Raw genomic sequence first — 27,813 nt, forward strand, 5'->3', positions numbered from 1 at the left:
TTCTATCGCATCCGTGTTAAAAAAAAATATAAGCATATGCTTGTACTGAAAAACAAAAGGAAAGTTCAAAACTACGAGAAATTGCGAGTAGTCGGCCTCTTCTGCTACACGCGGGTCTTTTGGTGTAACATACGTATGTTTCCCATAAGTTACAAGCACTTTACGCATGTGGGAATACTGCAATCACGGTATAAGCAATGCAAGGTAGAATGGTTATTGTCAACCTGGAGTGATTATGTGTGATATTTTGCTTCATCTCTCTCTGCCATTATTTCTACCACTTAATGGTTTAATTTAGAGAAGGGGTGAGGGGCGAGGGGTGAGGGGTGAGGGGTGAGGGGTGAGGGGTGGGGGGTGGGGGGTGAGGGGTGAGGGGTGAGGGTTAAAATTCCAAGAGATAGGCTAACAATGTGCCGCTGGATAAAGTCGCATTTTCACGACTGCATTGACTTCTATGGCGTTGCATTTTCAGCTATTTTCAGTAGAGTTACTAGAATTAATAAACGGCTCCCATTCCATTCCGGTCTTGTCCAAAAGAGGACAAATATGGGGTCTTTAATTGGCCACAACATAGGCTAAAATACGGCAGAGGTTCTGAGAAGTCAGCTGTACTTACCTAGGAAAAAATTACTTATGTACCCCCCGAGGGGTTTCCATCACATACTCAGTGACTATAATTTCTATATTTGCAATAGCACTAGTTTCTATCTTTTTTTTAAACACCTTAGTTTACTGATAGCAACTTTACAAGTATATATCTCTCTAATACTTTATCCACAAGTTGGCCAAAGGCACCCTTTGATTCTTTAATTATTAACACATTTTTATTGTAATGTTACAGGGCATACGCAGCAAGTTTATGAGTTATTTCGCTCACTCATGTTCGTTACTGGAAAGTTTCAACCGATTTCGAACGCTTGCGTCTGTTTTTGGACGCTACCGTCTGGTTTTGGTTTATGAAATCTTCTATAAAAGAGTACATGAACAAACGAGATAATCGTACATTGCCTGATTCCATACACTACGTCTCGTATTTCCCCCACAATCCTTTCGTGTTCTAGCTGCTTTCTGTATGCTGTACGAGACAGAACAGAAATCTCATCATAACCATGCCCCATTCATGAGAGAAGGAGTAGCAAACTAGACAACTTAAAATTGTATTCTTGAACAGTTTACAACGTATACATTTCATAATTAAATATTTAAAGATACGATTTGTCTGCATTATTAGCTCTTTTCAGACAGAGGAAGAGCTATTCATAAAAAATATCGCTCAGTTACAGCTTTGGTGATCACAGCCAAAAGCAATGCCATTGGAAATAACATACTGATGATAATGGCTATTGGATTGGTTACAATATTTTCATAATATATTTGCAAAGGAATGAAGAAACACAGCCGAACCATCCTTTAGTCTTCTTTCGCTGATTGCCGTAACCTTAAGAAAAGAATTAAATTGCCTTTATTATTACATTCTAATGAGAACCACCAGATGTAAATCTTAGGATGTTTTTTGGTTAAGTGGGCGTAATAAAATGGGCAAAACGTGTAGGGGGTTTACAGTACCGAGTAGCGTGAAGACAGGAAGAGTGATGGCTCTTCTATTCTTGAGAATTCCATCAGCAAGAAGAGTCCATAATTAATATGCATGGTTGATACTGTGCTATCTTGCTCAAGAATCAGCGAAATAAATTTAACCGAAACAGCTTCAACTTGATCAAGACTCTTCTAACGAATTTACCTTTCGAAGCTTTGGCCCTATAAACTATCTTTACTTAGGAAAGAAAGAAAAAAATTGGGTATCCTCAAATGAATACCGCATTATCGACTTACTTGTTTTCATTAGGATCTTTGGTTTCAATCTTTTGCACTCTTGCCAAAGGCTTGAGTACCAGTGGATAAAGAACAAACCAAATTCCTAACACAACTGGGCCTATGTAATATAGGGACAGCCATGCCTTGATAAAGAAACAAGAAAGCAATTTAGCATTATTGGACTTCCAACCAAAAGTCAACGAAAGCTATATCATCACCAGTGACAGGAGACAACAGATATACGGAAACAAATATTTAAGAAAGATGATCTGTTTAAGGAAGCAACCTTCGTTTCATTTTAATTTGTTTTTCGGTGGATACCATTGTCATGATCTGACGGGTGCATAGAGAAATTTTACACCTTAGCTGAGGCGGGGACATAAACAGAAGTTACTGCTTAAAATACAGACGGTTTTTTTAAATATTTTCACTTCAGTTTAATTTTACAGGATTTTTTCAATATCATAACAGCAAAACTCCACTTGATAACAGTTTCATCCGGGAGTTTACCTTGTGGGATAGGTCTAGTCTCCGCAGTAAAAACGGGACCAAGAAAAAGGCGACCCCTGACAGACGCAAGCAAACACCAAAGAGGATAACGGAAATCTTGAATAACAGCGGGAAATCTTCAAATGATGTCTGGATTACACGACGACAAAAACTTAAAAGCTGAATGAAATAGGAGAGAGGTATCAAAGTTAGCTGATTAAAGATCAACTCAAGAAAAAAACCATATACAAGGCAAGAAGTGCATCGTTCTCAAGTCTTCGAAATTGCTGAGGTTCACAAAGGCGAGTTACACTGTGGATAACTCTTAACTCGTCGCTAGATATTTCGAATACGAAGAAACATGAAATGACTTTTGATGCACACGTGGACTTTTTTCATTTGACCGACGATAGACCATTTTATTTTGCGAGATATTTCTTATAGGGGTCTTACCTCTTGCGAATCGAGAATAATCCGCAAAACCTGCTAAACTAATAAAACCTGTGAAATCTCATGTTGGTATGAGTTTACCGCACTTTTAAGGGGCGTGGTAAGGGAAAATCAATGCAATCCTAATAATTCTCCACCTTGAAATTAGAAAAAGCTCATTTGTTCTTGATTGGTTGCATTGTGTTACCTGTTGTTCCATCACAATGACGGCGAATTCTCCAATGAAGCACAGGAAGAATCCAGGTTCAATTCCATGCCACAGAGCCACGAATGCGAGCGTTAAGAAGTGCGACAGAAGTTTATTACCCAAGAAACGCAGTCTTTTGTACAAATACCTAGAACATCAGAGGGAATAATTTGAAGATTAACAAATGGGACTGAATGGCGTTATTCCAAGGCCAGAAGTATCAAGAAATAACCACTCCTGGGTCGTGAATTTTGCTAACGTGGACATCCTGTACGGCGTCTGTTTGGTCTACACGTGACCGTGTGAATAACATCTTTGTTTATTCGAAGATCAAGCTCAAAATTAACCATATATTTATCTGGAAAGTTAGAGAGCAAGCACCCAAGAAACCATATTTACCTTAAGTATACCATGTTTATAGAGAGCAAATAATCGCTACCCACTGATAATCCTCTTTGGAATATTTTGTGAAAATATGCATGTTGTCCTTTTAAACTAGTGCCTTTAAAGAACCAAAATCCCACTTACCTAAACATCCATTGGTTCGTTTTCAAATTAAATGCATCTATTACATGCTGTAGGGAAAGGTAAGGGAAAATTAGGCTCTGACTAAGGTAATAATATATCGCAAAGTTATTAGTTGAAAAGGGAGCCATATATGTTGCTGTTACAAAACGTCGAAGTAAAACTTTGGAAACATTTTAAATGTGATCAGTTGGTGAAGACATTGATTAACTATTTTCACAAGCACTACAACTGTAACATAAACAACGTTTATACAAATTGTGACAATGGGGTAAGGCTTCCTATGAATTAGCAGATTTTTTTGTTTTTGTTAAAGAAACCGGACTAAATACTTAGAGGGGAAAGGTGGCAACATGGACCAGCATTCTTACTGCCTTCTTTCTACATTCTTACTGCCGCAACTCTGCAAGTAGTTCTCTGATTCAGAACCTATCATGACTCATTAACTCCAGCACCTACCTTCCTTACAGTGTTAATCGTGAATCAAACAATGATAGAGGAATAGGAGAAAATAATTGCCAACCAGAGAATATCTTGATTGTTAAACCTTACCACATTAAATGTAAAGAAAACAGTATTGAAAGTATATATAGTGATGTGAGGGTGTCAAAGGTTAAGTTATACCTGAAATCTGTAGGCACATTCAAAGAGAAGAAGATGGACGTTACTACAGCCATCCCATCTGACTTGGCCATCCGCTGACCGACCATTGTAACCCAAACCTGATATGATACAAGAACCTTCCTGAAGATAAAAGATTAAAAATAAGGCACAATATTGATGCTTGCTAAGAATGACACCATGAACAAATAATCCAGCCTTGAAATACAGTAATGTTCTGTGCCGATCAGAAATAACAACTTGTTTTTAAGTTCATCGATCCAACGCTACAAAATACGTGTAGACAAGTAATTGTACAGAGAATTCCACATTGAGTCTAAAGACTGGAAGATATCAACAAACTTAAAAAGAAACAAAAGTGAATTGACGGTATGCCTCTTTTTTTCCTATTTTCTTTCAATAAGTCTTGAAATAATATATGAGTTGGATTATGGTAACCAATTGTGTTCTCTCTGAGCCTCTTCTTTGAAATGTCGATCATTACAACGTAATACTTACCGCTATTAACCAAACTGCTTGGTATTTCATGACACTGACTTTTGTAGTTGCAATGGCATAACAAAGCTTATACAAGAACGATTTTTTCTGTATGAAAAGAAAAAATGGAATCAACTTCCTTAATTTAATCCAGTAATTCTAACACCGGGTTGCGTTTAATTTTTAAATTTTTGTTAACATTGATAGGCAAGGCAATTTCTGGGAACAATTTTGAACATGGATAGTACCGTGTTATTACGCTCGTGTTATGAGCACATCACTGAGGCCACTAATTCCAAGTCGAACGCAATTATCATAAGGTCAGTGATGCAGTATGTATAGGCAACTTTTCAACCAAGGTGGTTCCTCGCTTCCAATTTTTTTTCTTTTTTTTTCCTCTCTTTCCAAAGGAAGGGAAGAAGAGAGACCCTGGGAACGAGGTTGGGTGTATCGCACAAACTTGGACGTAAATAAATTATATATTCGCTCAGTTACCACGCATGGTTGTTAAAATGCAACTTGAACAAACAAACAGGCACTGCAATTACGTCAAATGGTCACCGACAAGAGTTACTCACATCGTACTCAGCAGTTGCTAGGAAGCTCCCTTTAACTCTTGGCTGCAGCAAAGTGAATGTTACTAGGTACATTATCCCAATGGTGAAACGCTTAAGGCCAGCTAAATTCCTAGAGAGGAAATAGGGTAAGATTACTCGCTCATGATAAAAAGAGAAAGTACGCATTTGATGTTTTGCCGGATACATCAAGAAAGAAAGAGCAAGGAACGTGTTGCCTTTTTTCATCATTCAGAAAGGAGGACAATTTTCAGTCGAGTGTCAAAAGTAATCCGAGATTGGATTGGTTTTTCTTTACTTCGCTTTGTGATTAGTCCAGAAAAATTGCATCAGCCTCTCAACCAATAAAATGCAAAACTAAAACCAACCGCGACTTGGTCACCCGCGCTTTCCCGCGCTTTAGGCGGTTTGGTTACTCTTACTTTGAGTTCTCATTGGCTCTTAAAAGTATTTTTCTTTCTTACGATTGGCTGTGGTGATTTCTTTGGTTTTGCTCTACGACACTCGATCGAAAAAGCGCTCTGTCTTTTCGCCAGCTGAAGCGAAACTATCCTGAACAAAAAATTGCGACAGTGAACTCCACTCACCGAGAATTTGAGATGTCGTCTTTCTTGTCAATTAGACGTCCCTCAATTAGTTCCAAGTATTTCCTTATTGGAAACTTGAAAAAAATTCCTCAATGAATTAGGGCTCGAGAGGTCGATTGTAAGATTTTGTCAAAATACATTAAAAGACAAAGATAATCCACATGATTAACACTCGCGAAAGAGTAATGCCATTACCGTAGTAAAAACTAAACATGAAAGGCATCAACCAGAAGCGAAGAAAGGGAAACCAAACATAACAAAACATAAAGAGGAACATGGTCACCTTAACACTCAAACAAAAAACCGAGAAAGCGCGCAAAACTAATTTAAAGATCAAATCAAAAAGAGCGCACATCATTTGAGTAACGACTAGACAAGACAACTCATCGCATCAAATGGTAATCAATCAGGAGAGTACCCATAAATAGCGTAACTATCAAAAAAACAACTTAAGGGCGCGCAAAACTAAAATGATATTAAAACACAACAATAATAGCAATCCAACACTAAGACAAAGAGCGCGCGCGTTTCACTTACGTAACAGATACTAAACCAAGTGAGCACACGTCACTACCGTTAAAATCGAACACTAAACAAAACGAGCGCGCACAATTTGGGAACAATCAAGTACGAAACAGAGAGAGCGCGTATCACCAACGTGACAATTAAACAGTAAACAGAGCGAGCACCCACACGATCAACAATCAAACCCTAAACAAAGAGTGCGCAAGCTCAAGCGTTTGAGACAAAATTTAGCCAAGGGCGGGCACGTTACTATCGTGACAACGACACGCAAGAAAGAGGATGGGCGTTACTAATACAACACACAAACTTAAACAAAGTAAGCGCGAGCATCACGAAAACTACACTTGAACGGAAACATAAAGAACGCATCTAAGACGTAGCAAGGAAACATAGGGAAACTGAACCTACATCACCTGATTACGAAAAAAAGAAAATTTTTTATTTAAAAACGGTTGCTTTTACCTGAGGTCCAACGAGAAACCCTCCAAAGAAGAAGCAATAGCTTGCTATCTAAAACGTAGAGTGAGTTAAGCTGAGGAAGGTGGGGAGATAGGATTGAACAAAGGCATTATAAGTTTTTCTCAAAGTTTGCAGTTATGTAGAGAAACTATTGTCTGAACGGAGTCAGATGAATGAAATCCATTTCTTCTAATCTTATTTATCATTTTTTACTAAAAACCACTCGTAGTTTAGTTCATGCTACTTTCTCGTAGCTCAATGAAAGCAAATTTATGGGATGAGTACATTTAAAAATACGAAAAGCAATCAGCCTTGAAATTGCAAACCAATTCATTATTTTTTTTCAGGGTAGATTTAAATGAACGCAAATACTTTTTGTGAAAATAAAAAAATTGAGGGCCCGTGGGAAAAGTCTCTTTGACATGCGGTGACATTTTTTATCGCCAAACCTCTTTCCGGATGACATTGGTCACATGTTCATTTACAGTGAGTAACAAAAAGTGTTTCAGGCAGCAAAAAGAGCCGATTATTTTCGAGATGTCCATACCTGCAAAAGCGATGGGCAGCTGTAGATGGCAGTACTTTTGAAATCTTCAGACAACTTCTCCTGATAAAATATTGTTTGCTAATGTTAATTTCCTCGCGAAAAACTATGTTATTGAGTGAGTGTCAATCCTTATTTGTTTATTTATCCATGTATTTCCTAACAAATTGTTTTGCTACATCAGAGGGTAAATGACGCACTAGGTAATTTTTTGTTAGACAAACAAGTTCAAGAATACATTTACATCAGACTGCATTCTATAACATCAATATGGAAAGAAGAAACGAAACGGTGCAAAGGCGCGAATGGTCATGATAAAGAGACACAACAGCAAATGAGCCGCACGAGAGCTGACCGCTAAGGGAACACAACGCCAATTTTCAGTCACAAGCAACTAATCTGAGCTGTCATTATTTATCGCAATGACATTTACCTGATTTCCTCCCTCCCCCTCCCCCCTCAGGCTCTGTAGTATTATTCTAATCCCCCTCATGGACAGTTGATCTTTTATTGTCCCTCTTTGTCCCCCGACGACTGACACCCCTCCGTCCCCCCTTAAAATCACGTGATCCCAGAAGATCTTCCAAGCCCCCCTTCCCAGGCGATAAGAACGACTCGTCCCTCAGAGACAAACTTGTCGTGTGGTATTCGCTCGCTGGAAGCTTGTGGTTTCAGATAGAGTTGCTTGAGTAACTTCATGGAATAAGATACAATAATTTTTTTATTAATTTCATCAAAAGATTATCCAAATGAGTTTCGGTGCATATTTTGTTTTACTAACCTGGTCTTGATGTCCGTCGTAATAATCCCAAGCCAAACCTGAAGAGGATTGAAAGATTTGTTGGGTAAATATTGAAAAATTGTAAACATGAGGATAGCTAACAAGAATTAAATAAATAGTGGAGTATACGATAACTCTCATAAGGATTTGTTACGACAACGTGACGAACCTCAGTATGGAACATTTCAGCTTATTTTTCTGGTTCATCGTAGTTGTCATGGTAATCTCAACGCCATGCGGCTTTTTCTTTTTACTTACCAGTAAGACGAAGGCATAGTACACAGTGAGCTGTCGTCCATGATACTGAATAATCGTTAGAATACGACTTGAAAACGTATCCAGTGATAAGATAACCCTGAAAAAAAAAAAGTACGGATAAAAAAAGGAAAAACACACACAAGCAAACTAAGATAATTATCTCAGACGTAATTGCTGGTGTCTCCCTTCTGGGAATAGGCTTGTTGTAATTTCTAAGATCACTTTACGGCATGTAAATCAAACATGACAGCAAAAGTTTGCTTGTTGTTAGCATTTACTTGCTGCAGTTCGCTTGCGGTGGCCCTTATCGCCTTTAGAACAGGTGTCGTTTTTTTTTTTCCCAAATGCGCTGAGATAAGCTCGAGACGAGCGCAAAACGTATGTGACGAACGTTAGGAGCTCCCTTCGCCCGTGACCGACAAGCTCGACTCGCGCGGAAGTCTGCTCAGATGAAAAGCGCAGAATAAATTGCGCAGTTTCTTGGCCTTTGTTTGCCGCAGTTTGCCTGTGGTGAGCTGTTTTTTTTCTTTTTAAATATTGGATTTACGTCAGCTACTTCTGTTTTCTGAAAACTGCCAAAAAAAACTTACGATAGCGGCAGTTCAAATTTAACTTACGTGAGCAGTTTTTTTACTACTTTTGGATGTTTACATTCTGTTTCGAATATGAGATCATAGACAATCTTACCACATTTAGCAAAAACATCAGGATAACTGTCACGGTTTTAGGTCCGCCGAAACGTAGTAACAAGTAGGCCAAAAGGATGTTAACAACAGAGTGAAAACAAGACCAACCTAGAATGAGAACAAAGGCAAAAACTTATAGTTTTTGGTGACTAGTTGTTTGATTTCTTCTGAGTGACATGCTTGAATTAGTTGACAGGAGTTTGGCAGAAATCTAATGATCATACATGGGGTGCAAAAAAAATATTAATTAGGTAAATATACTGGATTTGCGTAGCCGGTAACCGGTCAAGTCGCCCGAAAGTCAACTTACCCGAAGTCATGTCGCCTGATACCAGAGTCATGCCGCCCGAAATTCATAGCCATGTCGCCCGAAATTTTATTGAGTGTTAAATCTTGACGAAAAGTAACAATCGCAAGGAATAAACTCGTAAAATGTTTTCGTCCGCTAACCTATGCGAATATGAAGTACAACGAAGACTCAAATATCGCTGTTCATTTCAGCGTTGTTCGTTGCTATGAACTAAACTACTCACTCTACAGTACAGATTCTAGAAATTATAAGCGGAACACTTTCAGTTATCAGAATTTTTCTCACATATCAGAAAAATACATCAAGTTCTCTTAGTTTGATTTATCGTATAAAAAACAACCTGAAACTTTTACAACGGTTTTTTTGTTTATTGTTAACCACGCGAACAAAGCGTGTTAGCATCATTCCCCCTTAAGATCAGATGACTTTCAGGCGACTTGACCGTAAACCTGCGTAGCCCTAGGTTTGCGGTTGATATTTTTTTTTGTTTTTCTTTGTTCGCTGGTCTTTTTTCTTTTAATCAGGAAACAAACAATCACGAATCAGGCTTAAACCGATAAAGCCTGCAACTCAATAAATCCAAAATACCACTTTGGACAATTTTTAGTTACATTTTTCACCGCAGTTTGCGTGACAAGTTTAAGCCTTTTTGTACTTTCTTTATTCAAAGGATCCGCGTGAGATTGCAGTGAAATGATGAACTCACTATTAACCGTTGATTGATGAAAAACTGAATTGCTCAAGGAAATGATATCCTCAGATTTTGCCGATTGTGTTTTGTTTTGTGAAATACCTTAAGTTAAAAAAAATCAATCAATTAAGAATCGATTTTGTTGAACAAATAAATAAATCCTGCGTGACCAGTTAATTTGTCGGCGTGTACCCACGAGGAGCTTGCGTGACAAGTTTTGAATTTCATGTTCGTTTCACTCACCAAAACAAAAGAAAGCTAGCAGAAGCCCACACATGGTGATGAAGAAATGCTGTGGGGCGAAAGAAGAATAATCATGATTAAAAAAAAAGTTCATTAGCTCATAAGTATTCACTGCAAGTGGTCAATAGAGGCTCTCACCTGAGTGGTTGGGTTCTTCCGATAACAAAAGGCTCTATAAACAAAAGCTAGCGGCAAACCTAAATGAAAGAGTGTGAAGTGGAAGACAAATTTAATGCACCCGTGGAGAATATTCATTTCAAACACGAAAATTATGAGTGTCAATTTTTTTAAATATTCGACTCGACTTGCCCCTAAATGGGCAAAGTAATATAGCTAAGTTTAAGTTGTTTGTTTACAGCCACCTATGTGTTTTGGGTCCGACATTTGTGTTCATAAAGTGATTTTCAAGCAACTCTAATTTTCCATTTTCGTTATGCGTAGGCGATGTAGGTTACTTTTTTAATTGCTGAAATCAATGTACCATCACTCCTAAATTCAACGAATAGGTTTGATCGCTTTTCAAACAACCGTTGACCTGAGATGAGTCTTATACGGAATTTTGTAAAGTGTGTCGCCTCATCAACAACATACTATTATAAATACCTTGTATTACATAATCTCTAAGAAAACCTACCATACCTCGTGACTACTAGTGAAGCTTGTGTTAGGTTAACCAAGGCCAAGTAAACAGGCGACTGAACAGAATTATAAGACAATTCAGCCATGTAATTTCAATCGTACAGTCTACCAAGAGGTAACGGTTCACTGGCGATGAGGTTATAAGCTTCCGCCTTATATTATCGAACCAGTTTGACTGCGGACATGAAGCAAGAGTGTCACCGTTGAATACATACCTGCGAACAAGCTGATCGTTAGGCAAAGAACAGATTCCGCCACTCCAGCGCGCTTGGCTGCGTAAGCTATCAAGCTCTCCGTATTGCTGGCTGTTTCCATTTCCAACCGTAAATACCAGCTTTGTTGAGATAAGAGTATTAACCAGAGTGTTGAGACAAATCCCAAGGAAATTTAATTTGCATCGAGTAGGGCGATAGAGGAATTGTTGCTCATCGTAGATACAAATCCGAGCAACAAGCCTATGCGCATAAATTATTTCACCGCAATGGTGATACTTTCGAAACGGTTTTCCGAGCGGGCTTGTTTTGTCACGCAATCGCGTGGAATTATTGATAAAATCTTCTTCGAGGGATCGATTTTTTTTCTGTTTCTTTTTCTTGTCTTTATTTTTGTTTTTGAAAGCTTTTTTTTAGAGACATTGTTCTTTCACGTTCTTGCTACCAAAAAATGTTCAAAATAGAAATCATACGAAACACAATATGACTGAGGGCTGCCAAATTCCTAGAGTACTTTCCTTTCCTTTACGTGTCACTTAATGGATATGCGGAAGTGATAATTTTTGACTTTACCGAGTAACAACTGTTGGATAAATGTCGCAATACACCGCATTTAATTTTAACCAAAGTAGCTTTTCGCAGCCGATTGAGAGTATTTTAAGAACTTATGGATATTGTTGACTTAAAATGAAGCATTGAAGTATTGTGGTTCATACTTCGGTCCAGTCACTATTTATAACGGTGGGGAGGGGGGGGGGGGGAGTTGGGTGGGGTCGGAGTCTTTTTGCGAAACGCCTGATGCATAGAGTGCGGCAGTTATTACAACCAGCAGACCAAGAGACGAATCCAAAGTTTAATGAATACTTAAGGATCGCGAGTTTTACCTAAGGGAGACATTTATGTCACAGTTGAAAACCTTCATTATGAAGTTGCTTCTAATAAAACCCGCAACAAATCGGTCGCTGTTTTAATCAAGAAATTATCTTCATGCACACAAATAAAAAACTCACACTCTCATTCATTTGAAAAGGAAGCCTCTGTTGAAGGCCTAAATGTAATAACTGTCCTAAATGTAATAAAGTCCTAAATGTAATAACATTTGGTCCTAAATGTAATAAAGTCCTAAATGTAATAACATTTAGTCCTAAATGTAATAACATATAGTCCTAAATGTAATAAGCCTCTAATGCAATCGTTTAACTCCTTCAGTGCATTATTGTTATGGCGGACATCCACCTCGAGATGTTAAAGTGGCAGCTGTTGCACCAAAAAACCGCTGACCAGTATACATATCACACTACGGGCTCGCTGATATCAATGGGCGTCCTTTTACTTGCTGGACATAAGAAATATCAGCAGTCGAAGTATGGTCCTTTGAGCGGTTTATTGATCGAGTTGGAAAAAATTATTTCCAGCCTAAAGTAGGCTTGTGCTTGGCTGGAAGCTCAATAGGATGGAATCGATTGCTACGTAATCATTAGGACTTTTTGGAAAAGAAATTTACTACAATTGATGATGAACTAGCATGTTATTGTTGATGTTATCGTTCGTGTGAAAGTCCTAAGTACTGATGCACCATTTTAGAGCAGTCTGAATGATTTCGCTGTCACATGTTAATCCAAAAGAAAAGTGTTATCATCAATAGTGTTAATGAAATTTTGCACATCTATGTTATTCAGTGTCAATTGATTTTAATGAAGCATTTGAGTTCGTTTTTAAGAATGACTACCTTGATTTATTCAATTTTGAACCTGGGATATTGCATTTGTAGCCCTCTATGGCTTTACTCCACCTCAGTAATCAGTTCATGTACCATATGACTATAAATGGAAACTGTTGAGCTTTCCTTTTTCATTCATCTATTTATCTATTCATTTTCTCCCCTCACGGCAGGGAGAAGAGAAAATGAAATGTAGACTTGAGATCAACTGTAAAATATATATTTTCCCAATATTTCGGTTCGGGAACTGATGAACCTGTCATAAGGGGATAAAGGAAAAAAATGAATGGTTTATCAGACCATCAACTGACCATCATGCGTTGAATGTTGTAGCTCAATGCTCTTGCGTGGAAAAAAGGCAACATGTCGAGACCTGTGATCGTGAAATGGAATAATATATGATTGGTCAGTAGATATCTTGCTCTGTAAGTCACTTTATCATATAGCTAGCAGCGCGCGCGGGCAAGATGAAGTGAATCCTGTGTTCTGACTGGCTACCTGAGCGGGAATGATGGGCCTACCCTCACCCGCTTTGGATTCCCCGTATTGACCCCACGCAAGAAAACTTACAAAGTTCGTAACTTTTGGACAATGTCGGCATATACATAGAAAAAAAATAAACGACCCTCTTGGGTTTATTGTGTTGCAAACACAGTTGGCTTTCACTATCGGTTCTCGAAATAAACAAGCCATTCTTGATTCTTATCAAAGCGAGATCTTTTTCTATACAATGAATCCTTTAATGATCAAGCCAAGAGAATACAAACTCTCTTGACCAAGCTTGTTCGGTCAAGATGACTGGATGTTAGCCTCGTTCTTTTTTTACCTTTTTTACGGACCGAGACTTCGTCTCAGTCCATAAAAACGCAAAAAAAAAAAAAAAAAAAAAAGAACTCGCCCAATATCCAGCCATTTTGACCTCACGCTTGGTCAATAACACTTATGAATATGTTTTATGCAGACCCATACAAATCTGGTAAGGAAAGACAGTACAAAAAATGCACTTACGAGCCCGGAATTTGTCTAACGTATAGGTCAGTGGACTTCCTTTTCCTTGTAATTTGGTTCATGAAGTGTTAACTCCAGCACTGATCACACAAGTATATCGTCAAAATCTGTTACACTTAATTAAGAGTCTGAGCCCATGATATAAAGAGAGCTATTGATCAGCGTTGTCATTGCTTTTACGTCCGTCAATTTGATGCCAAAAGCACATCAGTATAAGGTTTTGTAGCCAATGCTTCTCAACCTACGTCTTTAGCAAATAAAAAGACCCTGATTAATATCAGCGAGCCCGCAATATGCCATGAATACAGGTCAGAGGATTCTTTGGTGCAATAGCTGTCACTTTAACATCTCAATGTTAGCACAGTTAAACGATTGCATTGGAGGCTTATTACATTTAGGACCTAACGTTATTACATTTAGGGCTTTATTACATTTAGGACCAAATGTTATTACATTTAGGACTTTATTACATTTAGGACAGTTATTACATTTAGGACTTCAACAGCCCTCCACTTCATTATCGACCGCTTCGAAGTGGCTTAAAATTGTAACCCACAAAAGGGGATGAAAATGAGTTGTATTAGGAGTCTCTTTACTAACCAATAGCACAGAAACAAGTTCAGGTTAACAAATGATTAGGCTCCAAGTCGCGGTGCACTGGATCGCAGATGACGTCAAAATGAAGTAAGAACAACTGAGTAGCAGTGTCACTGATGTCTTTGCCACATTTTGACGTTTTCTGTTATCTATTATTACACAGACACACGGCAACATAGAATCTATTCGTGTTATACTATAATTAAGAAAATTTTGTCAATAGTCGCATCATTTATGCGTCTTTCCTTCAATAGATCATAAATTAGAAACTATCAAAATGTGTGTATACCTCAGTTTACGATAAAAACCCTTTTGAGACCATCAATATAAGGGAAATCATCATTACCTTTCTCTACTTGTGAAGAGGAGAGCCTAATGTAGAGCAGCCTGAAAATGAGGTTGAAATCTTTCTGAGGCACACAGCAAAAGCAATACAGAACGATAATTTAAGAATAACATAATTTAAGAAATATGATAATCAATTTGACAGTTTGTGTTAAAAAAAGCAAGTAAACAACAACAGCGCTTAAAGTATACTTTCCAGTATGACCTGAGCGATGCAAGTGATGTGGGAGGTAGAGCAGATACTTGCAGGAACGTGTAGGACCACAGTTACCTTGACAGTAGCGTCCGTTCTACTCGCTATACCTTACTTACTTTTGTTAAACACTTAACACAGGAGTTGCAATGAAAGCTCTCGCCCCACGGCACAGCTGCCTATAACACTATCGGCAGCCGCTTATGGATAAAAGTTATTGAAACCCCTGTTAACAGCAATGAGAGTAAAAAAAAAAGCAAACAAACAAACAAAAAGGCTCAGTCTTTTTTCAAACAAGAACATCTGGAAAATCTACGTTGCTGTGGTTAACACCCTGCAATTCACAGCTAGTATAAGATAAAATTACATGGAATCTAACTTCCAAATAGGAAACTCATCCATACGTAAATCTAAAACCTATCAGAGGGAAGAGAAAGACTCCTATGGAATTTCTCTAAATAAAAACTACATATTAAAATTGTTAATAGCCGAAACCAAGATGTAAAAAAAAAACATTTTTTAACAACTGATAACAATAATAAGAAAAAGATTCAACAATTTTTTTACTGATGTTCAATTCTTTAATAATTCAGATAACCGCGTGACTAAGGAACAAGATTAAGTGACGGCCTAGTCTCCTGAGCAGCAGTTGTATGGTCTCGTCACGCAACGCACTCTCTCCCCCACCACTAGGAGAGAACTCGTCGTGAGACGAGAGCAAACAACGGCTGCGAAGGAAACTAGTGACGGGCCAACCAAATAAATCTGAGATTAACTCAGCTTCTTTACTGGATTAAAACAAAAAGAATGTAATACATCTAAAACTAAAATCACACGAAAACAAATTATTCGATTAAGATTGTGCAAAAACTTGCTTGAAAGTAAAAAAGACAGGCTTCAGTAAATATCTCCCAACACTAGCTCTGGAGATGCGAACTAATAAATGCAATGCCTCTTCTGCAGATATCCTAGTTCTCTTTCTTTGACCTGCAAACAAAAAACTTAATTTACTTTAATTAATTCTTGATTCTGGACTTCGCAAAAGTGTTTCTATAACAACCAACTTACCAGAACTGCCTCGAATAATTATATTAGACACAAATCAAAGTAATCACAACAGCCAATCACGGTAAAGCAAAAGATCACAACGGGCCAATGACAAGTCAGAAAAAAACAAGCAAACTGCCTGATAGACGAGAAAAAGTGAGTAGCCAAGGCACGATCGGTTTAACTTATGCATCTCATTGGTTGAGAGGGTGGTGTGAATTTTCAAGAGAGCGAAGTTTAAAAAAACCAGTGCAATATTGGATTACACTAGGAGGAGTTTGTTTTGACAAACCCGGGCTTAAGTGAGCGATATGTCCAATTTTTATGGATGGTTCTAAACCAGTTGGGAACCCGGCAAACCATAAAGGAGCTTCGAAAAGACATATTTAAAAGGACAGTTGTACATCGTCATGTGTCATTGTGTTAGGACTTGTGTCTTACTAGCCTGCAGAGCAGGCGTAATTTTGGCGAACGAGTGCATAGTATTTTCTTAACAAAATTATGGCCGCCATCTTTGATTTTACGACAGCAGAAGGCTGGGGAGAGAAAGGAATTTGTACGAAGGGGGAGGTCAACGGTCAAAAATAAGGAGAAGGGTAGATAAACGATCGCGGGCTTGTTACGTTTGCTCACCCTAATAAGACGCCTGCACTGCAGGCCATACGCTAGTGTCTTACCTGTCCTTTTTATCTTGTGTCATCTTTTTAAAGACTGGGTAGATGATGATTGGATAAAGCGAGTGCCATATGACTAATATCACTGGGACAATGTAGTAAATTGAACTCCAAACCTACAAACCACAAGTCGGAGTAGAAAGACTCGTGAAAAATGAGCTGGAAAATGGCACTTAATTTAGATATTTTCAATCGAACATTTTCAACGTTACATATATAATTTTCTTACTTTCAATCGACAACCAAGACCGAATAAAGAGCTTTTTTCCGTTGGCAGTCATTTCCTTTATTCTCAAAACCTTAATGTTTGATTCAGTGGTAATAATGTATGAAGGAGATAGATGCTATTCACTTCCAGCGGTTAATGGGATAAAAGCAACCTCGAAAACCTCTTAGGTATAAGATGTTTAACAAACGCCATGTTGCCCTTCAAGACGGGCATATTTTATGGGGAGAATTTAGGCGAAACTATCCTATTGTGCTAAAAAAAAAAAAAAAAAAAAAAAAAAAAGAGCCCATACTGTTGTACGCTATTCTGAAGACGAAAAGCACTTCAAAGCAACCTCAGTGAGGCCTCATTCAAACTGTAGCCTAAAACCTGATGCCGTGTTAGCCTAAATTCACTGACCCGTCCCCACTCGTCTCTTATTTTTGATTTGTAGCCGCAGGGTTACGAGGGAATTAGCACTACCAAGACGCAGGGGTCGATGGGAAGAACCTCTCGCGTGCTTTTCTCATCAATATTTAGCGGTAGAATGACGACTGTCGAGTTCGCTAAATGCTTATAAAGCGTTTACCTACCCTGTGAAAACGCGAGACGATCAATAGATTAAATGACACCATGAAATACGCCAGGCCAAAATGTACAATGAACATACAAGTTGAAATGACAGGAAATCTGACGTATGCAGGCATCTCTGACAAGGGCTTCTTGGTCACGGTATTACACATACTTAGTACCTGAGTAACGAGTAGAAAACAAAACTGTAAGTTGTATTTTGGCAACTTACATAAGTACACAATATATTTAGAAACCAATCTAAAATAGTAATATGGGCACGAGGTAGTTTGTGCAAACGCAAAATAATCTTTAGAAATTTTATGCTTGTTTTCTTTAAAATGTGTGGGTAAACATGAATGATTTGGAATTGAATCGTTTTGCTTACGGCGTGCGTCAGCTTGTAACCGCACTAGTGTCCAACACCTTCGCCTTTTCGGTACTTGTATTATGTCTTTGAATCTCCTTTTTCCTCTTCAATTTATTGTAGTAGTAATTAAAAGGCACCCACTGAGTGATAAAAATATATTTACCTGTTTTTCCATCACCATGATGACAAATTCTCCAAAGAAACAAACGAAATATCCCAAAAACAATCCATGCCACAAAGCAAGAAACATCAGCGAGAGGAAATGCGACAAGTTTTTGTTCCCAAGGAAACGAAGGCGCTTGAAAAAGTACCTGCAACCACGAACCGTCCAAAATGCTTTAAATGGTTGGTATGGTATAACCTAAGATTTTTAATTCACTTTGTCGAAGTGGAGGTTACATTCTCAGGATGTTTTGTGTTTAAGCACGTACTACAAGTCAAGCAGGCATATCAGGATTCTCAACGTAAGTCTATCGAAATACACTACGATGCTGAACAGGTCTGAACATCGCCTGTGAGGAAGCCTCGTTAGCGTTGCGAGGGATCTAGTTTCAGAAAAAACGCAGATCCTTGGCAAACATCAAACATGCCCGCATCACTCGCCAGCTCGAAGACCGCGAGGTTCGTCGCTTTGTCGCTCCCGCCGCAGCGCCAAGTAGAGCCTGCTCAAAAGCTTCTCTGAATACTACTCGGGAGGGGAGGGGGGTAGTTTAGTGACTGAGTATTCAACAAGAGACGCTTTGGACATCGCTAGCACCAGTAGTATTCAAGGAACTGGCTCAGTAGAGGAAATAATGTTCACTGACCTGAGTACCCATTTATTGGTATTGATATTAAAGGAATCAACGCAATGCTGCAAGAAAAAAATTTTTATAAAAGTTCAATCTACTTTTGGAGTACGATGACTTATATGTAACATGTAACTGACACAGATTCTACAAAATAAAAGGCAGTGGAATTGAACATTTAACCCATCGAGAAAAACTTCTTCCATTTATTTCTTTTCGTTTGATTGTTTGTTGTTGTTGTTTTTTTAATAAGGGAAAGAAAATAATAACAATATTTAAGCATGTTTTATGTAAGAAATACCAGGGATACAGACTGGACAAATTACTGATGACAGTCACATTTGAGATAAAATTATAATTAGCAGCAACACCCCAATTCCTGTCATTCCCAGGATCCAAATACCATTTCTCCACACTGTCTGCCACATTTTTTCTTATACTTTCGTATCGAGAAGTTGGTAGTAAATCATACAGTAACCCTTTGTCAATACCTTTTTGTTATTCCCACCACCTTCCCAATTTTGGAAAAATTAATAGATATAACACAAAAGATATTCCTTTTGGCTGCTTGTGGAATGATCATGTGCTTAGTGGAAAGAATGTAAGCCCATTGAAACTGAGGGAGATGAAATTATTTATGTATTTATTAATCAATTTTTTTCGCTGTACATGGCTATTTAAGCTTTACAAACTAATAACATGTACAATAAAGAGAATCAACTCACCTGGAAAGTGTACATTGTTTCGTACACTGAGAGCCGTATATTTCTAAGTCCATCCCACTTTACTACACCATCTTCGGTTTTACCATTGTAGCTGATTCCAGAAATAATACAGCTGCCCTCCTAAAACCAAAACAGATCAATTTAGGAGGAGGCCCATAAACTTTGGGAAGCTGTTGATACACTGTGAGAAATAATCCAAAAAATAATTTTCACCTTCTTTCTGAACACATGCCAAATTTGGTTTGTTAGTGTCAAGTATGAAATAAATGCTTGGACTGCTTGTTACTTATTTGTACCCACATGTGATTGTTGCCCTGGGGTAGTTAACCTTTTAACTCCAAATATCAAATTGTTAATTCTCTCCTCTAGCCACTACATATTTCCTTGTAAATTAGTTACAAGAAGTTACATGTTGATAACTTCTGGGAATTGAACTGTTAATGATTTGTTTGTACTCACAGAGAGAAGCCACACTGCCAGGTACTTCATGAATGTCACTCTGCTATAAAAAACTATATACCAGACTTTTGCAAGAAATGAATACTCCTACAGAAAAAAATCAGAGAGAGAAGATCTTGACAGCTTTACACAAATTAGGAGGCTTTTCAAGCACTTAAAGAAAAAAACAAATAAATCAAAGCTAGTGGCACAATGGCTGACCAGGATATAAGAAAATATCATAGAGATAGTGAGAGATCCAGGTAAATAAGCAACCTTCCTGACTCCAAGAAAACTGCATGTGACCAAATCACAATGGGTATTAGCTTTTTAAGTGATTAATAAATTAAAGGGGCACTGCAATTTTTCCCAGCTCAAGCACATCTAACATACAATGTAGTACACAAACATTGAGAAATTCCCTGAAAGCTATTAACTAAAGAAATTAACTTACATGTATCTTGGAAAATTTTATATTGTAACTTTAATTTAGGGCATATAGCTTTCTAACAAGTTCATGATAAGAAAAACTTGTCGAGGGTTTTTCATTCAAAAGTTGGAAGTACATGTACCATAAAAATTAATGTTTCTGTCACTCTATAGCTGGCCAATGCTACACCCAATGCATACTGGTCAAAACTGGGTCTTTAATACTTCTTACAGACCTGAAATGCATCTGATAAGAGTCCAGTTTCTGAGAACCATGGATTTAATGCACCATAAAGGGCAAGGTACAGGATACCAAGAACCATGCGCTTCAAACCTGATGCAACCCTACATAATTAAAAATCAAACACTTCTTACAGTAAATGAAAGGGTCAAGAGAAAAATTTAAGGAAAGGACACTGTATGTGACTCAACAAAAAACTTCACTCAGCCACAGGAATTGAACACAAGCCTCAACATTGGGAAATGAGTATTGCCACCCCTGCACCATCCCTGATCCCTGGTTCCCCTGTTAGGGGAAATCTACAATTTTTCAGTGGACAATTATTGTGCTTCTGATTGGTAATGGGGCAAACCTGTGCAAGCAAGACAAATGATCCCCACAAAATTGTCATAAATAGAACCATGACATAGACCACCCAGCTTTGCAGCTACTTCATTTGTCTAACTCTTAGGTGTGACTTTGACAAGATTATAATATTGTGTGCACAACAGCAATGGGTAAGCCACTCACCGGCCATTATCATCATCTTTCTTGTCCATTAGCGTCCCATTAACAAATGCTAAGTACCCCTTGGTTTGAAACTAGGACAAAAAACAAACAGATAGACAAACAAACAACAACCAAATTTTCAACAGTACATTTACAAAAAAAGTGTTTCATGCAGCTGAGGATTTTGTGCATTCTTTCCATGTTTCACTCCACTTTGAAGGATTATAAAATGATTTCGTACTCACCAGGCAAAAAATTACATAATTTGATATAGCACACGCAAAATAAACACTAAACCCAATGACCCTAAAACTATGTAAAAAATTCTTAACAGCATTTAGAGAGGAAAATGAAGTTTTCACAAGACTATGTAATCATTATAGCTGATTTGCCTTTTCAGGTTAAATTATCTCACACTTCATTTACTTAACATCTGTTTTTTTGTGTAAGGTGCAACAGTGACTTACTCCCCTCATTAAGGAGGTAATAGAGATCATTGCTGAGAATTCACCAATACATATTAACTAAATAAAGGGGGAAGTTTCTACAGAAACTGTGGTGCTGCGTTAGTGGGAGAGTGTAACAGGGTAATTTAGAGTTATCAACTGAGGTGATAAAGTAAATTGGCCACCGTAAAGAGTTAAAAAGCTGACTTTCTGCCGAAGGGCTGAGGCTCAATAATTCAGCTTTGAAACTCTTTATGGTGGCCAATTTTACAAATATCAACTCAGCTAATGATACATATTAACTGCTTGTGATACTAAGTATAATGATGCTCATTTGTAGAGTATAATAATATGTATATGGATACTTGTTTGTTGTTTACCTGGGGACCAACTAGAAATCCTCCATAAAAGTAGCTAAGACCCATCATCTTAACAAAATAGGGAAAAAAGCATAAAAGATAAGTATTCAATTTGTATGAGGTGCGAAGATTCATACCACTTTATCACTATAAGTGGTCTGTTAGACTTATATAAATTAGGCAACATGTTGTTGAGAAATTGTTGATAACAGCTTGAGCTTCACACTGGGTTTTTTTTTTATTTTTCTATCTGTGCCATTAAACTCCTTAACCCTTTTATCCCGAAGAGTGACCAGCATCTAATTTCTCCTTACAATATCACCTTTGAATTAAACATCAAGGTCATGAGAATAAAGGAAATGATCATCGACTATAGCAGCTCTTGATTATTAGACAAACTCTCTTTGTCAGCACCTGGGGAAATGTATAGCGAATAGTATGGAGAACATGCATACTGACGTTAGGGCATAGAGGGTTATATCCCATGGGTGACCAAGACAGAATCTTTTTCATTACAGTGTTAATACAATGTCTAGTAGACAAGTGATAAGAATAAAGAAAATATCAGTTAGGGATTTTGTTAGTTGAACTTATGCTAAATTCTCCATCATGAAAATTTTTATAGCAGACAGTGAGGAAAATTACCAATGAGATCTCAGGAGTGAAACCAGTTAGAAAGTAAAATAATGCACATTGTAAAAATACTGATAGTAGTTACCAAAATGAAGAACTGATAAATACCTCCAGTAGTGTCGGGGGTGTTGCAATGGCAGTGGTCTTTTGATCAGCGGATATTTTCTCCTAGAGTGAAAAAAATAGGTATCTCACCAGTCCAATTACCTTCATGTTGTCCTTTACTAAGAGTTCTGTCATGTGTTAAGCTTAAAAGGCATTAACAGGGACACAATGTTCAACTACCACAAATACTTTTTTACCTTGAATTCTTTATTCTTACTAATCTACAAATTAATGTCAGAATTTGTACCCTTTGGTTTGTACACGGTATGTTTTTTATTTTCATTGAAAGTTGTGGTAGCCAAGTGGTTACATGCTCAACTTTTGATTTGAACCCAAAGCCACTTTTGTTGTGTTCTGAGGAGAATGCTTTTCTCTTACAGTGCCCCTCTCCACCCAGGAGTATCAGTGGGTACCAGCAATTCAAGAAGCAAACCTCAATGTCATTTCATATACACTGTAACAGAACCTAAGAAGATCTCTAACAGTGCCAACTGCATGAGTTACAGTATTCTCATGTGAAGACGTTTAACATTCATCATCTGGGTTTCTATTTGGTTAACATTATTATTTCCTGGTCACATTTTCTGTTCATGAATGGCAATATGTAAAATTCTTTAAACACTATCTTGACGTCACTGACAGTTTCAGTCTGGAATCATATTTGCAGCAAATTATTTGCAAGCAGAATTGTTATATTTTATATCCATATCTTTGATTTCTGATATGTAGTGTGTAAGATTCATTTATCAGCAAGTTCAAAACAAACCCTACCTGGTCTTGATTTCCATCATAGTAGTCCCAGGCCACACCTAAAAGGAGACATTTTAGAGTCAAGAAATGCTTAATTTAGGTACAACAGAGGGAAATGTAGTGGCCTAAAGGTCTGCAGACTGGATTTTGGGTCTAAGGATAAAGGGTAAAAAACCTGGCAGGGTCATCATTGTGTTCTTGATGATGATAATGATGATGATAATAATAATAATAATAATAATAATAATAATAACAACAATATTAATATTAATAATAATAATAATAATAGTAATAATAATAATAATAATAACTTTAGACACAAGAACACTGATGAGCAAGGAAAGCTCATTACAAAAGTGTATGTGTATACTGAACTAAAATTAGTTGGTAAATCTATATATATATATATATATATATATATATATATATATAGATATGTATGTCTTTATGTATGTATATGTGTGTATTATATATATATATATATCTTATTATAGGACATACAGGCGATTACAATTGCATTACACTAAATGAGAATAATGATAATACATGCACACAAGGTGCATTTACAATCTAACTCATTCAATTTTAATTTCTTTAACTCACTTCTAAATTTATAAATCCTACTAACATCCCTTACTTCTTGTGTAAGATTATTCCAAAGCCTACTACCAATGTAAGAAAAGGAGCAATGCCCAAAATGAGATCTACAGGCAAAAAAACTGCAATAAAGCTACATCAATCAATGACCAACCAAGAACTTACTTATCAGCTTTAGACACAGAATACACTGGGGTGTAGTCCAGTTCACGTCATACCCCCCTGAGGCATTGCAGATATAGCCACTTAATAAATATCCCTGGAAAAAAAAACATAAAATAACAAACTGAGTGTACTATAATTATTCTTTGTTGAATCCTTTATAACTACTAAAGATACTTAAATCAATACCCAATCATTTGTAACTCCTTAAAATTAAGCTGACATTGTAATTTAACACATAATTTTTAAAAATAAATTCAGTGGAACCAATTAAATTCTCCTCACAAATCCATATGCACTGTAGTTGTGTGTAAGTTAGTTGGATTGCACAAAGTTTCTGAGTTCATTTTATACCATGACACAAAATATGGCAAATCAGAATATAGGAAAACAGTAGTATACTCACTGGTATTAAACCCAACCCTTCCACTGTGTGTTGATGGTGATCTTATTCCAAAATTTAGTCGGTGGTGCCACTTTCTAGTTCTTTTGAGTATCTTTTAAATCACTTTTAATTATTTGCCATATAGTACACAAACTCCCATAGAGAATTATATATATAAATATATATATACTGAGAAAGTTATTTGTCACTAGTTGAAAGATTTGAGCGTCTGATACGTGTACATTCTCAGCACATGCAATGTGGGCATGGCAAAATGTATAAAAGAAGTACTATCAGAACTGACTGTTTGAAGACTGAGATCTTTCTTTTGTTTGCATCAAACAGTAATTTGCTAAAGAATTACCATAGAACTATTCCATGAGTGTGAGTTGGCCATAAAGTCTAATCTCAAATCTAACAAGTGCAGAAATTGTTGTTAATGATGGGAAAATATTTGAGATGTCCTGTAGGTCAAATACAAATGTTGCCATGTTATTTACCATAAACTAAGATCTAAAGCTTACCATGTTAAATAAAAACATGACTATAACCATATTTATGGATGGCCCAAGAATGTGTACCAGCAAGTAGGAAGAAGCAATGGTTATCAGGGAGTGAACAGCACACCAGCCTGGTTAAAACAAAAGGAAATGGCAGATTATTTCCAGCTTCAATGACTGCTTCTTAATACTTAACCTACATATACCATATACCTTGAAACTTAAAACTTCTAATTATTAGAACTTCTTGCAATTAGAACTGAGACCTTGATGTTTCTTTGTTCAAGTTCACTTGCTATGATCCCAGACAAAAGAAAACAATGCAAGTGGATTTACAAATTTGAATTACAACATTATTGTATCCACTGAATCTGATATAATAGTATTTATGACATTTCACGAGGAAATGTGAAGAAACAGGGTACATCTTACCATAACAGAAAAGAGCCAATGAAAGCCCACAAATGGTGAAATAGACATGCTGTAAAAGATCAGTATATAATTTAGGATGGTTTATAAATTAAACATTATCCATTCAATAAATTGATTACAATGTAAGTAAAAGATAGAGTCTGCAATGAAGCAAAGGGACTCTCCTTGCCACAATTTATTTCAGTTTCTGTAGAATGAAATGACTGGGAGTAACACTACTCCCCTGGATGAGACACTAGTAAATCAAAGATTACCTCCCCCTCCTTAAAAAGCATTTCATCAAGCTTCCCTGACAGAGTGTCTCTACTTACTTATACTACTGGATGGAGAGAGACATTGTGAGTGTCAGGTGTCTTGGCCAATAGCACAACACAACGACTCTGCCAGGCCTCAAACTGAGACTGGTCTCCCCTGAGTCCAGTGCACCACTAACATCCAGAAATGCATGCAGTAACAAGAATGGCAGTTTTGATGAAATTTCGTTTAACTAAGTGAATTTTCATGGATTCAATAGTTTTAGCACATTTTAATCAAATTCTTCAAAGCAAAATATCACAGAATTGATGATTTTGACAAATTTTAGTCAAATTCATCAAAGCAAAATCAGTCTGATGGATTTGACGACTTTGACAAATTTGTGCCATTTTCATTACTTCCTGCATTTCTGGACACACCCAATATACTAAAGATAGGCTACCAGCCACAGCCGAATGACAAAAAACTTTGACTTACCTGAAGAACAGGTTTGGTTCTATAAAAAATGCTTGATAAATGAAGGCCAAAGGATAAGCTAAAAAAAAATTACAGTACTTGTCATTTATAATCATCAATAGCATCTTTGATTTCTAATATATACATTACTGGTTGATTCATCAGACACCTTCCTACATTTACATGTATGTTAAGGTCAAAATGTGTTAGCGGATTGACATCATCCATCTATCACCTACCCACACCTTTCAAGCAGTTCTACTCGCTAGTTTATATCATATGGTGCAAAATCACTGGAACTTATCCTGCAGACTATCCCCTGCATACATCAATATTTGTATTTCGATTATTTCTGTCAAAAAGATACAAAGCCAGCTTGAAAAAAGGCAGCTCAAGAATTTCACTTTTCCATCTTTGTCACTTTTATATAGAGTCAAAACAAATTTGTTTAGTGGAGTCCAGTGATAGTTACATTAAAAGGTTGATCTCAAATGCTTCTCCAGAAAGTACAAAAAAACCAACACAAGTTGCTGTGAATGCATGATACTAAAATTAATATGAGGGTTTTAAAATAAACAAACCCTCTTCTGGCTTGCTGGTATGTTGGCTGATAGTGTCATAGCCAAGAGATTGTTTATATTTTTGTAACTTGGAGTGAATACTGATCGTCACTGTAAGGGACCCCAAAAAGATGTGCAACCAATAATTTCCATCTCTAAAGAACTGTATCTGGCATCTCAGTAGAGGTAAAAACCTTTATCAGAGAATGCTTACAGCTACTACGTTTTAACTGCTATCAGATTGCAGTTAACACTTGCTTGCTGATAAAACTAGCTTGAAATCACCTTTTTCTGAAATTCATTTGGAACTACAGCACACGTGCAGTGCCATAAGTCGAATGCTACGTTGCCTTCAATATTAGCCTATTAAGTTAGAAGCTATATTTTGTTAGCCTATGAAGTGATCTCATACAAAGCAGTTGGGTTGTGCACTGAAGCAGATAAGTGGTGCATTTGGTTTCGTTCACTTGAAAAGATGTGGCCAACCGACGAATCAAAGTTTGGTCAAGTGTGGAAAAAAAAGTTATGAGGTCGAGGTCAACAAATTTAATTACAAATAAATCAAGCTTTGACTGTCTGGTCGAGTCCTGTACCTTCGGCGGACTGCTTTCATAAGCTTGGTAACCGTACTTTCGTTCGATTTCAAGCGAATTAATTCTCTCCCAGTCCAGAAACAAATAAATCATAAATTACGTTTTCATTTGTACTGATCGATCGATCAAGTGTGCCTCTAACTGTGACTCCTGCCATAAAATACCAAAAAAAAAAAACCAACGACAAAAAAAAAAATACACGAAAAGAATAAACACTTGAGAGGAACGTGACTGTCTGCGATGCAAGAGACTATGACTAAACATAAAAAAAAAGATAGCTTTTTTCTAGAGTCGTTGTAACTCGAGATTCGACCCCATGATTGTCCAAGATGTAATCGTCATCTGGCAAATACTGCTCACCACAAACAATGTAATCAAAATTACCTGAGAATAACGCGATGACTAGACGAAGGGCAGCATCTGAAAACCCAGATGCCTTCACTAAAACATCTATACTACCGAAACCACCACAATCCGCCATTTTATTAATGTTATCGACAGTGGCACCTGGCGCCTGGAACCGAGGCAAAAGAAAAATATCTTGGATAGGGGCAGGACAGGGTGAGCGATGATTACAACGATTAAGTTTATCCTCTTGTTATCTGTGATGTTTCATTATAAATTAAGATCACTTATTATAAATTCCCATTCTTTTAGGAAGACT

General features: G+C 37.1%; 2 protein-coding genes across 3 annotated transcripts; both read right to left on the minus strand.

Annotated features, from left to right (window-relative positions):
- Nucleotides 1-472: 472 nt before the first annotated feature.
- Nucleotides 473-14,850, minus strand: LOC131793808 (lysophospholipid acyltransferase 5). Of its 2 annotated transcripts, XM_066171730.1 has the most exons (18): nt 14,746-14,850; nt 10,863-11,077; nt 10,362-10,420; nt 10,224-10,272; nt 8,981-9,087; nt 8,294-8,390; nt 8,036-8,073; nt 7,258-7,317; nt 6,714-6,761; nt 5,727-5,800; nt 5,143-5,251; nt 4,586-4,672; nt 4,091-4,210; nt 3,470-3,516; nt 2,942-3,089; nt 2,326-2,484; nt 1,834-1,958; nt 473-1,438 (listed from the first exon to the last, which is right to left on the minus strand). In XM_066171730.1, exons 4-18 carry the CDS (start codon nt 10,255-10,257, stop codon nt 1,411-1,413), a joined length of 1,281 nt encoding a protein of 426 aa, XP_066027827.1. In that variant the 5' UTR covers nt 10,258-10,272; nt 10,362-10,420; nt 10,863-11,077; nt 14,746-14,850; the 3' UTR covers nt 473-1,410. The 2 variants fall into 2 exon arrangements, with proteins under 2 accessions (XP_066027827.1, XP_066027826.1); XM_066171729.1 differs by lacking the exons at nt 10,863-11,077; nt 14,746-14,850 and adding an exon at nt 11,078-11,353.
- Nucleotides 14,851-15,787: 937 nt separating this feature from the next.
- LOC131793805 (lysophospholipid acyltransferase 5) lies at nt 15,788-27,813 on the minus strand. Its single transcript, XM_059111283.2, is given in 18 exon segments — nt 15,788-15,924; nt 16,662-16,774; nt 17,460-17,618; nt 17,970-18,117; nt 18,613-18,659; nt 19,320-19,439; nt 19,779-19,865; nt 20,423-20,531; nt 20,938-21,008; nt 21,743-21,790; nt 22,463-22,522; nt 23,231-23,268; nt 23,972-24,065; nt 24,878-24,984; nt 25,286-25,334; nt 26,018-26,046; nt 26,049-26,075; nt 27,534-27,813. Coding segments are annotated over 18 exon segments (1,422 nt in total). The 5' UTR covers nt 27,631-27,813; the 3' UTR covers nt 15,788-15,905.

Source organism: Pocillopora verrucosa, chromosome 9 (assembly GCF_036669915.1).
Source record: "Pocillopora verrucosa isolate sample1 chromosome 9, ASM3666991v2, whole genome shotgun sequence".
Lineage (NCBI taxonomy): Eukaryota > Metazoa > Cnidaria > Anthozoa > Scleractinia > Pocilloporidae > Pocillopora > Pocillopora verrucosa.